Source organism: Pipistrellus kuhlii, unplaced genomic scaffold, assembly GCF_014108245.1.
Source record: "Pipistrellus kuhlii isolate mPipKuh1 unplaced genomic scaffold, mPipKuh1.p scaffold_m20_p_28, whole genome shotgun sequence".
NCBI lineage: Eukaryota > Metazoa > Chordata > Mammalia > Chiroptera > Vespertilionidae > Pipistrellus > Pipistrellus kuhlii.
In genome coordinates this window covers 6,569,606-6,581,979 of record NW_023425527.1, presented here as the reverse complement: position 1 = coordinate 6,581,979, position 12,374 = coordinate 6,569,606, and the positions used below count along the sequence as shown (strand labels likewise).

Below are 12,374 nucleotides of genomic sequence, written 5' to 3'. Positions count from 1 at the left end.
GCTGACCCGGGCCGGGGCGGCCTCCTGGGCCCTGGCAGAGCGGACAGCTGCCCCCGCCCTCAGTCCCCAGTGTCCGGCTGAGCCTTCTGGGTGTCTGCTGGCCACCTTGGGGTGGAGGGTGCGTTGGAGGTGGGCTCCCACTTGCCCCTCGGGGCTGGCAGCAGGAGCTTCCCCGCCTGGGAGGTCAGGCGGGGCCAGAGGTGCCTCTTTACACTTCGGCGAGACCTCCTAACTCCCCTGTGCCTGAGACCCGCTTTGTTAGCGTTGTCTCCGGGGCTCATTTAAGTTTTCACTCATGTCTCGAAGCTGCTGTTTGGCATCTGTTTCCGGAGGCTGATCCCCCATTAAGGGCACTGTTCTCTGCTTCTGACAGCCGCCAGGTGCGCTGGCCCGGGAGGGTCTGGGAAGAGGTGGTGGAGGAGGACAGTGGGTGTGGGCCAAAGGCCAAAGCACAGAAAGCCAGCCCTCTTGGGAACTGTCTCCTAACTCATGCCCCCTGCACAACTCCAGGGGGCACTGTTCATAGAGAATATGCAGACAGTGCTCCCAGGGCCATGCGGGGTGCTTGTTCCTCACATCCTCCACCATCTCGAGTTCCCCATGAGGTGGCTTGGTCACAGCGCACGTCTGAATTTCTTCCTGGCCTGGCCTGAGGGCCTCTCCTGGGGCGGGTTTGGGAGGCAACCAATCAGTGAGTCTCTCTCACATCAATGTTTTTGTCTCTCTTTGCCCTTCCTTTCCCTTACACTCCCTATGGAAAAATATCTCTGGGTGAGGATTACCAAAGAAACAACACCTACCTGTCTTTTCATGGGGTGGAGGCAGGACAGCTCCTGGCGAATGCTAACGGAGAGGATTATGGTTATTGGAAGTGACTCCTGTGGATGTCAGGGGCAGCTGTAGTGAGCGCTCAGAAGGAAGAGCCCTGGTGAGATACTGCAGGGAGAACAGAAAACAAATATGGCCGCTGCCTTCAAACTGCAGGAGGGCCCTGTCAGACAACCACAGGAGGCCTCCTCTTGGGAGAAAAGCATGCCCCTCGTTCGTTTCAGGCCATAAGGGTGCACGTGAAAATGACCTGACATTCTTATTCACAATCGAGTGACTCAAGAAAAATATAAAAATAATTCAGTGTCTTTACCATTTGTCCTTGGCTGACGGGAAGCTCAAGGCCGTGTAATCATTTGAAATAATTATTTATGTTCTCTCTGCGGCTTTCTGGTACCTTTCCTCCTCCAGGGAGCAGAGGATTGCTGCAGATTGTCCAATTGCTAGATGACGTCCCCCTCTGACACGTCCGTCCTCTCTCCTCAGGGTGCAGCAGTTAGAGGAGGAGAACACAGAGCTCAGGACGACAGTGACGCGGCTCAAGTCGCAAACGGAGAAGCTGGACGAGGTGAGCAGCAGGTCTGGACCTGGAGCCAGACGCACAGAGAGGCAGAGTGGCCAACCACGGCCTCTAGTTTCTGAAATTCTAATAAAATTGCCATAGGGGGGGAAAAAAAAGGCAGTAATATGAATAATAACTTGTCTTCCTATATTTCTGATTTTCTAAATTTTCTGCAGTGAATATATTTCCTTATATAATAGAAAGGAGGAAAAGTTACTTTCTAAACGCTCGGGCTGCCACCTTCTAGCCAAGTTTCACCTGGCATCACAGAAGGAGGGCAGAGGCCTCGGTGTTTCCAGCAGTTCTAGAATCCCAGGGATCCGGGTGTTTCTTTAGGAGCGGGACGCGGAGGGCTCTGTCCCGGGGGCCGGGCTGGCTGCCTGGGGTGGCTGACACGGACCCTCAGGGAACCCCGGGGCACAGCGAGCCCCTCTGGGAACCTTCCTCTGACCTGGTCTCCCCGGGCCCAGGAGCGGCAGCGCATGTCGGACCGGCTGGAGGACACCAGCCTGCGGCTCAAGGACGAGATGGACCTGTACAAGCGCGTGATGGACAAGCTGCGGCAGAACCGCCTCGAGTTCCAGAAGGAGCGGGAGGCCACGCAGGAGGTGGGTCCCGGGCCAGAGGGCTCCCGGTTCCCCCCTCCGCCCTGCTCCCGCCAACGGCCCCTCTCCCACGCAGCTCATCGAGGACTTGCGGAAGGAGCTGGAGCACCTGCAGATGTACAAGCTGGACTGCGAGCGGCCAGGCAGGGGCCGCAGCGCGTCCTCCGGCCTGGGCGAGTTCAACGCCAGGGCCCGCGAGGTGGAGCTGGAGCACGAGATCAAGCGGCTCAAGCAGGTGGGGCCTGGGAGCCCCGGGAGCCCCGGTGCGGCCTGGGAACCCCGGTGCGGCCTGGGAGTCCCGGTGCGGCCTGGGAGCCCCGGTGCGGCCTGGGAGCCCCGGTGCGGCCTGGGAGTCCCGGGAGCCCCGGTGCGGCCTGGGAGCCCCGGTGCGGCCTGGGAGCCCCGGTGCGGCCTGGGAGCCCCGGTGCGGCTGGGAACCCCGGTGCGGCCTGGGAGCCCCGGTGCGGCCTGGGAGCCCCGGGAGCCCCGGTGCGGCTGGGAGCCCCGGTGCGGCCTGGGAGCCCTGGGAGCCCCGGCGCGGCCTGGGAGCCCCGGCGCGGCGGGATCAGGTGTCCACAGCCCCAGGGGTGGGTTCCCACACGCCCCTGCCTGCTCCGCGCAACAGCCTGGCTGTCAGGGCTGCTCGCCCTCATCTCAGCTCAGGCAAGGCAGCCACGGCCGAGGGAAGTTTCCAGGGCTTTCCTTGGCATCCATAAAGAGAGAGACACCACTCTTCTGTCCTGGGACGTGAGGTGGAGAATGAGACTCCCCCAGCCGAATAGCAGTGCCTCCCGGTGTGGGGTCTCCAGCAGACCCATCTCATAGGGTTTCTGGGAGCACCCCTGTAACGGAGACCCGTCAGGGGTCGGAGACGAGGGGCCAGGAGGGGCAGTGACCCTGCTGAAGCCCCTCGCTTAGCCTGGGGTGGGAGCGCCATACAGCTTCTACCCCTGAGTTGGCTCCTCCACCAAGGCAGCCGATGCTGGTGCCCGCCCTCCCACGGCAGTACTAAACCCAGCTCTTCTCATCCACCAGGGGGCGCCCGGGGTCCCAGGTGTGAGTCCTTAGAAGCCCTTTGGCAGAAGCAGGAGCCGTGGGGCTGGTGAACGGGTCTGGGGAGTGAGGATGCGCCTGAGGAGAGCTCCCAGAGGACTCCTGAGGCCGGCTGCAGGAGGCGCTGAGGAGCGGAGGCCACTGCCAGGGGACTGGAGACCGCTTTTCCTCCCTGAGGGGCAGCGTCCCCCCACAGGGCCTCAGGGGCTCCATTCTGGCTCATGCAACCCCAGGGAGGAAGGGGTGACCTGAAACCAGGCTCCCTGAGCAGGGCTGTGACTTCTGAGAACCCCTTGACCTCCCAGGCCCCAGCCCTTCCTCCTCCACCCACTGCGCCCTGCCCTCCCTGCAAGCCTGGCAGCGGCCACATCATCTCTATGGGGTCCTGACATGACACCCGCCTGAGGGGAGGGCACTGGGGGGTCAGGTGACTGGATGCAGGCAGGTGGGTTCTGGATGCTTCCGGAGCTGACAGTGCCTCTGCCCTCCTCACAGGAGAACCATAAGCTGAGGGATCAGAACGACGACTTGAACGGGCAGATCTTGAGCCTCAGCCTCTACGAAGCGAAGAGCCTCTTTGCCACCCAGACCAAAGCACAGTCCTTGGCTTCGGAAATCGACACGGCCTCGCGGGACGAGGTAGGGTGCCCGTTCACCCCTGCTCTCGCTTCGGGCCAGGCCTCTGAGCCCTGCCCCATTCCCACCTGTTGGAACATCGAGCCCCAGGCTGCCCGGAGCAGGGAAAACCCATCTGCAAAGGCCTGGCCCATCTGCCCGGACCCTGAGTGCGGGCGGAGCTGCGGGAGGGTTAATCAGCTCTGATTTCCTGCAGGTGGTGGGAGGGGCTCCGGATTGGAGCTTGAGTCTCAGCTCAGCCACACCTGTGCAGAGATGGCCAGTTGATTCATTAACATATCGCTCAGGGCATCTGTCACTCCCCTCCTCCCAGCCAGGAGGGCGGGGCACGAGCACTTCCGGAGCACCTGCTGGCAGTATGCCCTCACTGCATCCTCTGACACCTCGGGGGCTGACTGAACAGACTGGGAGGCCAGGGCACGGGCACGGAGCCTGTGGGGGGGAGGGACCTGGGCCCCCAGCACAAAAGCTCCCTCTTCCTGCCCCGCAGGGGGATGGTTATAAAAGTTCAGCTCTCCAGATACTCCGGTTACATTTAAGCACGAATCTAAGAGGTCACTGAGCCCCTTACCCTGTGCTGGGCCCCTGGCCTCGGAGAGCTCCAGCCTTTCAGTGACGCCCCAGAGGACTGTCAGGAATTGACCGGAGAGGGGCAGTGGCAGGGCTTGGGGTGGCCAGGGGCCCTTCCAGGCTGAAGAAACAACTGACAAGGCTCAGGGTCCTGGGGATTTGGGTGTCAGTCTTGATTATAAACACCTTTGGCCAGCGTCCTCAGCTTTTACCAAAAACTCACTCATACCTGGCTCCTCCACAGACCAGTCACGTCAGGGTCTCTGGGGTGGGCCTGGGCATCTGCATGGCTCACACCCCTTGTGTGTGATTTGAGCCGGGCATTAGACTCGTGTCCTGGCACCGGGTGCTGAGGTTGGCCTTGGGGCTGCCTTGCCTGGGTCTCCTGGGCACTGGCTGCCTGTGAGCTGGGCACCGGGCTCCGCCCAGGCCGGCCTCTGACCGCCTCTCCCATTACCATCAGCTCATGGAAGCCCTCAAGGAACAGGAGGAGATCAACTTCCGGCTGCGGCAGTACATGGACAAGATCATCCTCGCCATCCTGGACCACAACCCCTCCATCCTCGAGATCAAACACTGAGGCGGGGCTGGCTGCAGAGCCGCCTGGGACCAAAGGGCAGACCCTGCCTGAGGATGCGGCCCCAGCCGGGCCCCCCCACACCGAAAGTGTATCTGGCCACCGTGTCAGGGTGCTGGTGTGGAGGTGGGACGCTGAGCACCCAGCGCGGGTGAGCGCGGGGCCGGGCTGGGGTGACGGCGCCTTTGGCTGTCCATGTGCACTTTGTGGTCCCTCTGCAGGGGCAGAGCGTCCTGGGGGTGCGGGGGGCCGGGGGCAGGTCTCTGCAATCAGGAGTGACTGTAACAGCGAGAACTGGAAGCTTGTGTTGCAGATACTGGATAAAATGATGCTACCTCTGTGGGTGACGGTCAAGTCCTCTGGGGAGACCGCTCTTTCTCCCGCCCATTCCTCCTGGGAGGAGGAGCCCAGTGATGACCTTTTCTAGTTTGAATGTCCAACGGGGTCGGCCTCGCCAGCCTCTGTAGCCACCTTTGAAGTCCAAGTGCTGGAGCTCAGAGAGGAGGAAGTGGCGTTTAGGGGGACATGAAGAGGGGCTTCCACCAGCCCCCCCTCCCCATGCTGCTTGGGCGCCGTGTGTCCAAGGACTCGGCTTGCTGCCGAGCCACCTTCATTCTGAGAATCCTCCGTGTCTCTACCGTCCCTGCTTACCTACCTCTCCCTCCCGTGTTCGTTTTGTTTTAAGACCATGAACATAAGCAGCCTTCGCTCGGCTGTAACGTGCAGGGATTAAAGGAAGGAGAAGGAGCAGGAGGCTGAGGGACGGGGCGCTCCAGGCAGGTGTTGGCATCAGGCAACCAAAGACGGGGTTTTCGGGGAGCACGCTCGCCTCCCCACCGGCTTCCTCCCGCTGGCCACACCTGGGATAAGAAGCTGGGATGGACGTCAGCTGCTGCTGGGCCGGCAGGGGGCCTGCTCACCGCCCTGCCTTCTCCGCAGCCTGAAGCCTGGGGATGCAGCTGGGGGCGCGGATGTGCAGGGCCAGGCCTCTGGGCTGGGCTCAGAGGGGCAGGGAGACCCCGGCATCCCAAGTTTTAGGAGCACACCTGCTGGTCCTCGGTCCTCTGTCCTCTGTCCTCTGTCCTTGTCACGTGGGAGACGAATGCTGTCCTGGCGGGAGACACCGTTGGGGAAGTCTCAGGGCGGCCTTAGTCGTGCGTCCCTGGGACACGGTGGGAGTTCACACTCCGGGTTTTCAGTGTGATCTTTCCGGGCGGCTGGGAGTAGCAGATCGGGTGCTTCTCCTTCGAGCTTTTCCAGTGGTTCTCCTTTTCACGTGGCTGATTCATTTCCTCAACCCCCATCTGTAAACATGTATGGTCTTTCTTTCCCCCCGAGGTTGCTTTCGTTAGCACTTCCAGTGTGATCTCCCTGGGAAAGTCTGGGCATGTTAGGGAAGGGGTGGGGGGAGTGTGCCTGGAAGGGAGGGGAGTGGAGGGCGAAGAGGGGACTTGGGGGTTCCCTGCTTACAGAGGCAGGCTGGCAGGCTGTGGCCACAACCACCTTCATTGCAGTCCCCTCAGCTTTTGCTCTGGTTGGTTTGTGTGACCTTTTCGAGCTTATGTGTGGGGTCTGTTTCATGCTGCAAGTAGCGGGGCTGCACTGGCTTCACCTGGGAGCTTCTCAACCCCTATGACACTGGTTAGTACACTGGTCTCCTCGTGCTCCGCAGGGGGTCTGCGAAGTGGGGGTGGAAGGAAAGCTTGGGGAGCCGGTCTCTGGAGAACTTGCTAATAGGAAGGATGGCCACGAAGGAAACAAAAGAAAGGATAATCAGGACCCGGCTCTGGTCTGGGTTTTATTGGGAAGGAGTCCCGCAGAGAAGCCGGCCAGGTCCCAGGCCTGGTCTGTTGGGGGCTGGCCCCAGGGATGAGCATTTTATGTGTAAAACTTGACAAGCTCTTTAGCTGCAGGGAGGTCGGAGGCTGCCACAGCCTGATTGTGGGAAGGGGTTTCTGCAGTGGGGAAAGGGGCGGGAAAAGCTGTCAGCCCGCAGCATTCTGCATCTCCTCCTGCAGGGGGCGCCACAGGCACCTTCCCCAAGAAAGCACAGCGTCTGAGAGGCCCTCAGGGCCTGGTGCTGGGCTGCAGGGTCTCTGGAAGAGGGCGGACTTTAAAACGAGGCTGAATTCCATGTAACACACTCCTCAAGTTAAATGCAGCCTCTGACACCAGCCGGAATACCTCTTACAAAACCTCGCCTGCCCAATTGGCTTTTTAAGATCACACTTTTTAAAAAGCTCTTCCGTGCTTGAAAGCTGCCCCGAGGAGGCAGGTGCCTCGGGATCCCAGCCCTCCAGCCTCGGGAGGCCCCTGAGCTGCGGCCCGCTCTGGGTCTGCCCTGTCCCCATGTCTCCTCCTCCCTCGTTGGTTCTCAGGGTGAGCCCTGCCCTGCTCTCAGTCCTGGTGAACGGTATCCAGGATGCCCAGTTCACTTTGAGTTTCAGATAGACGACATGATTTTTAGGAGAAGTGTAGTCCACGCAGTGGTTGGCACATAATTAAAGGGAGAGGTTTTTGAAATTCTGTTCATGGGCCCAAATCCCCAGAGGCCTGATTCCGTGGGTGTGGGTGTGGGTGTGGCCCAGGCTTCGGAAGGTGTGAAATTCCCCAGGTGACTGTGATTTGCCTGGGTGGCCTGTGTGGGTTTTGGTTTTGGTTTTGGTTTTTCCTACACCCAGGTAGGGGCCAGCACTACCCAGAGCAGCGGTTGCCAACCTTTGCGGCCTCACGGACCACCAGGGAGTGGTCCACGGACCACCGGTTGGCCACGCTACCCTAGAGGGGCTTCTGCAGAGAAGCCCACTTTACGTGACACTGGCCTGTCCTTACACTCAACGCAAAGCCAGACACATGAGTTTAATCTACAGAAGCTAATAGAACGGAGGCCCCGCCCTATGGGAAGGTATAAGAAATAAAGTATAGGTATAAGAAGGTATAAGAAATAAAGGTATAAGAAATAAAAAAAAAAATTAACTTTGACGTGGCCAGAGTTCGACAAGACGTTTTCTTTTTAAATGTGTTAGATTCTCGCCGAATAGTAAGAGGGGCATTTCTTTAGCGGTGACTTAACTTCTGACCTATCGAGAGCACAGAGCTCGAGAACCTTCCCAAGCCCCTGGGCCTGACAGGGTGCTTCTCAGCTCTGGCTGGGCATTAGCACGCCGGGGAGCTTTTTAAAATCCTGCTGACAGTCCCCTCACACACACCCCCTTTCCACGTTGGGGTTTAATTGTCCCGGGGGTGGGGGTGGCCCAGGGGTCTAGACTTTGGAAGGGACCCCAGGTTTTGCTGATGTGCAGCCCGGGGCTGGAGCCTGTCCTGGGAGGCTGCTGGCCGGGGCCAGGAGGAAGTGGCTGTGGGGCTTGTTAACCCAGGTGCTGGGTACCAGGGCGGTCTCCTGCTGGGCGGCTGGTGGGTTTTCCTGAGGTGATTTGGGATGGCAAGTAGTTAGCAGACCCCTTGATGCCTTCAGGAACTGGCGAATCCAGCTGTTCTCACCAGCCTGAGGGTTAGCAATCGTGATGGGCAGGTGTGCCTGGTGCCCGCAGTCAGTGGGTGGCAGGAGTGGGGATGGAGGAGAAGGAGCAGGACAGAGTGGCCTCAGAAACAGTGGGTTTTTCCTCCGGTCATTTCCCCCCGGGGCGGGGGGTAAGGGTTGCCCCAGCTCCTCCCCTGTGAATAGCCAAACCAACCCCCGGCCCACAATCAGGAGGCTCAGGTGCCATTGCACCCGGGAGTCTGATCGCTGGCCTGTCAGGAGGGCGATGTGGGCACTTCTGTTACAACGAGGGACCGAGGCCTCCGAGGACTCCTGGGGCCTGTGCGTCGGAGAAATGAGCCCTCTCTTTGTGCTCTGCGGGGAGGTGTGTGTTTAATGCATCAGCAGATTTAAACCCGAAGGCTCACCTGAGACGTGATTGGAAACGGGAAGTTTTTGGATGGTCACCAGGCCAAGGTTTGTTGTCCCATCAGATCTGCAGCGACTCTTTCAAAGGCCCGAGGTGGGTGTTAGAGGGCCATTCCATACTCTCATCTCCCAGCCTGCCTTCCTCTGTGACCAGGGCTGGGGTTCCGGCTGGGAAACAGGCCTCAGGCTAGGGGGGGTCCTGCCCTCCTGCTCTGTGTGTGCATGAGAGGGTGGGAGCAGGGCGGGCCAGCACCTCAGCTGCCCCCCTGGACAGACAGACTACTTTCTAGAAAGTTGTTCCTAAAAGCGTAAACCCTGGTGAAGCTTGATGCGCCATGATTTTGTTGCTTCTCTTTCCATTGTGACTGTAACGGGGAGATGCCTGCCCCAAGCCCCCCAGGAGGGGTGGCTGGGAGTGACACCCCTGCAGGATCTGAGTGCTGTTGTCCCAGGAGCCCGAGCCTCCCCCCGGGACCCGCTGTTCCTTGCTGCCCAGGCTGCGTTTTGTCTGCATGGTTTGGGGTCATCATCCTTGTGCCTTTTTCTTCCCTGTCACCCTGTGCAGGACTTCCCGCGTGGCCACTGCCCCCTTTTCTACGCCCTCCCGGCCCCCGGCCCTCCCCGAGCTGTAGATGTGTACACAGCGCTGCGCTCCGCGTCCGCGTGCCTCCGCCCCCTCCGCCCGCAGGGACGGGGCTCCCTGCCCCCGTCACTCCGCCGCGCAGCGTGGCCACGTGTACAGATTTCTCCATTTTGGTCTTAAGCTTGGGGCTCGGGCCCGCTCAGTCCCTCGTCCAGCCTGCCGCTGGTGCGGAAGCCTCGCGGCAGAAAGGGCGGCTTTGTGTAACCTCCTCCCTCCGCCTCTCCCGTGTCGGCGTCAATATTTATGGAAAGCAGAGCGAGCGCACCTTCCCGGCCTGGGGCTTCCGCCGGAATGGACGTTCGGGTCTGCCAGCTCCGTGGGCCCACCGAGATGCACCCCCTCGCCCCCGGGAAGCCGCTGCCACGGGGTGTCTCGCACGGCTGCGGACAGGCGGGCAGGAGGAGGATGAGGCTTCTCGCCGCCCCGCCTGCCGGGAACAACTGCCAAGCTCTCCCTCATCTGCCAACGGTGCTCAGACCCGGGTGCCATTGGTGCCATTAACCCCCCACTGGTGTGGGGACCGAGGTCCTCTCGCAGCCTGCTGGCTCCCTTCATCCCAGCTCTCACCGCTCTTGGCTGGGTCTCCTGCTGGAGGGGGGAAGGAGGGGAAAGGGGTTCCACTGGAATAAGCTGCACGTGTGGCCGCAGGTCCAAGGGTGGTGGATGGCTTTGACTCTGTGGCTCCACCTGAGTCTTCAGCCCCAGGAGCCTCCCTCTGGAAGCCGGCTTAGCTCTCGGCCGGCCCTCGGGCCAGGGGAGACCTCCGCCTCCAGGCCCCGGGGTAGGGGGAGCGGGGAGAGGCCCCAAGGCTGTGAGCTGGGGTCCTGGGCTCGCCACCTCCAGCCTGCTTCCAGCCAAAAAGCAGCAGCCGCTCAGAGGCGGGCTCCCTCTAAAACTCGTGTACAGACTGAGGTGTAAATAAACAGTTTGCTTTTCTTGCCTGACTTAGCGGTGAGTTTCTGTGGTGGAGGAGGGAGGGAGGGAGGGAGGCGGGGGAGGGAGGGAGGGAGGCGGGGAAGGGGGCTGGTTCCAGGGCTCATGCGGATAGACACCTTCCTACAAAGAGCAGGCCTCACCTCGCGTGCCAGGGGCTGGTGCTGACCTGCGGGGCTGGGGGTCTCCCCGCAGACAGCTGCAGCCGCTGTCCCTACTCGATGCCTGTGGATCCCACAGCTCCTCTGACACCCCCAGGCCGGCCCCAGGGCGAGTGTGAAACGTTTGTCCTCACTGCACCCACGTTCCCGCTCCCAGCCAGGGCCTCTCAGGGGCTCGGCTTACTCTGGTCACTGTGTCCCAGTGCCACTTCCTCCAGGCCAGCCACCACCGTGACCCCGGGGCACAGGCAAGTCCCCCCTCAGCCTCGTCTCCCACTGCCCTGCCAGCGCTGGGCCTGCCAAGCCCCGTATGGAGGTGGCTCCCGGGTAGGTGGCCAGACCCCAGATTTCTACCCTCTCCTGTTCACCCCTCCCTCATCGGTACAGGGTTCCAGGTATCAAAGGGGCTCATAGGTCACCCAGCTGCTGGAGATGGATCTGCCCTCCCTGCTGGCCAGGATTTTAGGGCGGGCAGGACCAGACGCCTGCACTTCCCCAGGGAGGCCTCTGCCTTGGGTCTGCCAGCGCAGACACCCACTCCCGGCCCACTGGCCTCCCGTGGCCTCCTGTTCTCCGGGAAGCCACCTCCCAACACGGGGGGGTTGTGCTCTCGGACCTTCTTCCCTCCATCCTCCTAACGTGCCTTCCTTCCCTCCCCACTAGGGCTGCTAGATTTTGCAAATAAAAATGCAAGAGACCCAACTAAATTTGAATTTCCAAATTACGTTGTTTAGTTGAAGTGTGTGCCATGCAGCACGAACACGTTACTCGGCGTATTTCTGAAATTGGGATTTAGCCGGGCACTTGTTAAACCTGGCAGTCCTAGTCCCAGCCCTCCCCAGGCCTCCGATGCCCGTCAGGTGCCTCCAGGAGGCTTGTAGAAAGCTCCGCCCTTTCGGGATCCTGTGCTTGGGAGGGGGCTGCGGAGGCAGCACAGAGCCTGGCGGGCTAAGGGTGGGTCTCCGCCAGCCATTAAGCAAATGTTTTGTTTACAGCACCTGGTACAGGGCTGGGGGCTGGGCTTGCGATGGTGAGCAAAGCCGACCCTCCCCCCCATACCCGTGACACTGGAGCGTCTGGAATGCTGGGTGGGAGAGTCTCCATCCTGGCTGCACATGTGAATCACCTGGGGGGGAGGAGGGGGCATTCAGCCACGTGGGTGCAGGCCGAGCTGGGAGCCCATGCAGGCTCGGTTCCAGACGGCGGCACTGAAGCAAGCAGCACAGTAAAGCGCGCTGTAATCTTTCTGATGGTGGAGGGTCTTGCCTTCAAGTGGCAGAAACGCACCATCTGAGCAGCACCAAGGCGAAGCACAGTAAAAGGAGGTGCCCTGTGTGGGGGGACCCCGCCCGGCGCTGGAGGCTCGGTGGTGTGGTGGGACAGGACACTTTGGTGGGTTTTGTTTTGTTTTTGTTTTTCTCAAAGTCCCCAGGTGACTCCAGGGATGAGAATCGCCGGTGCATCCTCACTCCTGAAACCATTTGAGGAGTCCGGGAGAGTTCCGCTGAGGATGGAGGAGGGGGCGGGGCCAGGTGAGGGAGGTTGGGGCGGGCACGGGGGCGGGCACGGAGAGGCAAAGGCCTTAGAGAGCCAGCAAGAGGAGAGCAGGACCGCCCGCCACGGAAGGATCTTCCCCGGGGGCCGCCGGCCCAGAGCTGAGGTTCAGCGCAGCAGGCGGCCAGGTAGGGCGCTGAGGCGAGAGAGGAAGGCAGCCTGGACCCAGGTAAGACCTGGTTTTATTGTGTTTTTTTGCTGAGTGAGACGGGGAGTTGGAATCACTGTCACTTGGGCAGGGGAGCCAGCTTCTCACAGTCCTCCTGGGAGGGGTCTCCAGCCACCCGTCTCCATGGAAGGACTCAACTACAGCCACGAGCGGGAAAGCGTTCCTCCAGCTCC

The 12,374-nt window shown here is 61.0% G+C and overlaps 1 protein-coding gene and 1 long non-coding RNA gene across 2 annotated transcripts in view; both read left to right on the top strand.

Annotated features, from left to right (window-relative positions):
• Window positions 1-5,818, top strand: part of RAB11FIP4 (RAB11 family interacting protein 4) — a 90,091-nt gene extending 84,273 nt beyond the window's left edge. The window contains 5 exon segments of the mRNA XM_036454288.2: window positions 1,315-1,396; window positions 1,861-1,998; window positions 2,072-2,230; window positions 3,544-3,687; window positions 4,718-5,818. Of these exon segments, the coding sequence (XP_036310181.1) occupies window positions 1,315-1,396; window positions 1,861-1,998; window positions 2,072-2,230; window positions 3,544-3,687; window positions 4,718-4,834 (640 nt within the window). The 3' untranslated portion in view covers window positions 4,835-5,818.
• Window positions 5,819-5,914: 96 nt separating this feature from the next.
• Window positions 5,915-10,328, top strand: LOC123653047. Its single transcript, XR_006742689.1, has 2 exons — window positions 5,915-7,750; window positions 7,782-10,328. It is a non-coding gene; the product is annotated as an uncharacterized LOC123653047 (long non-coding RNA).
• Window positions 10,329-12,374: the final 2,046 nt, after the last annotated feature.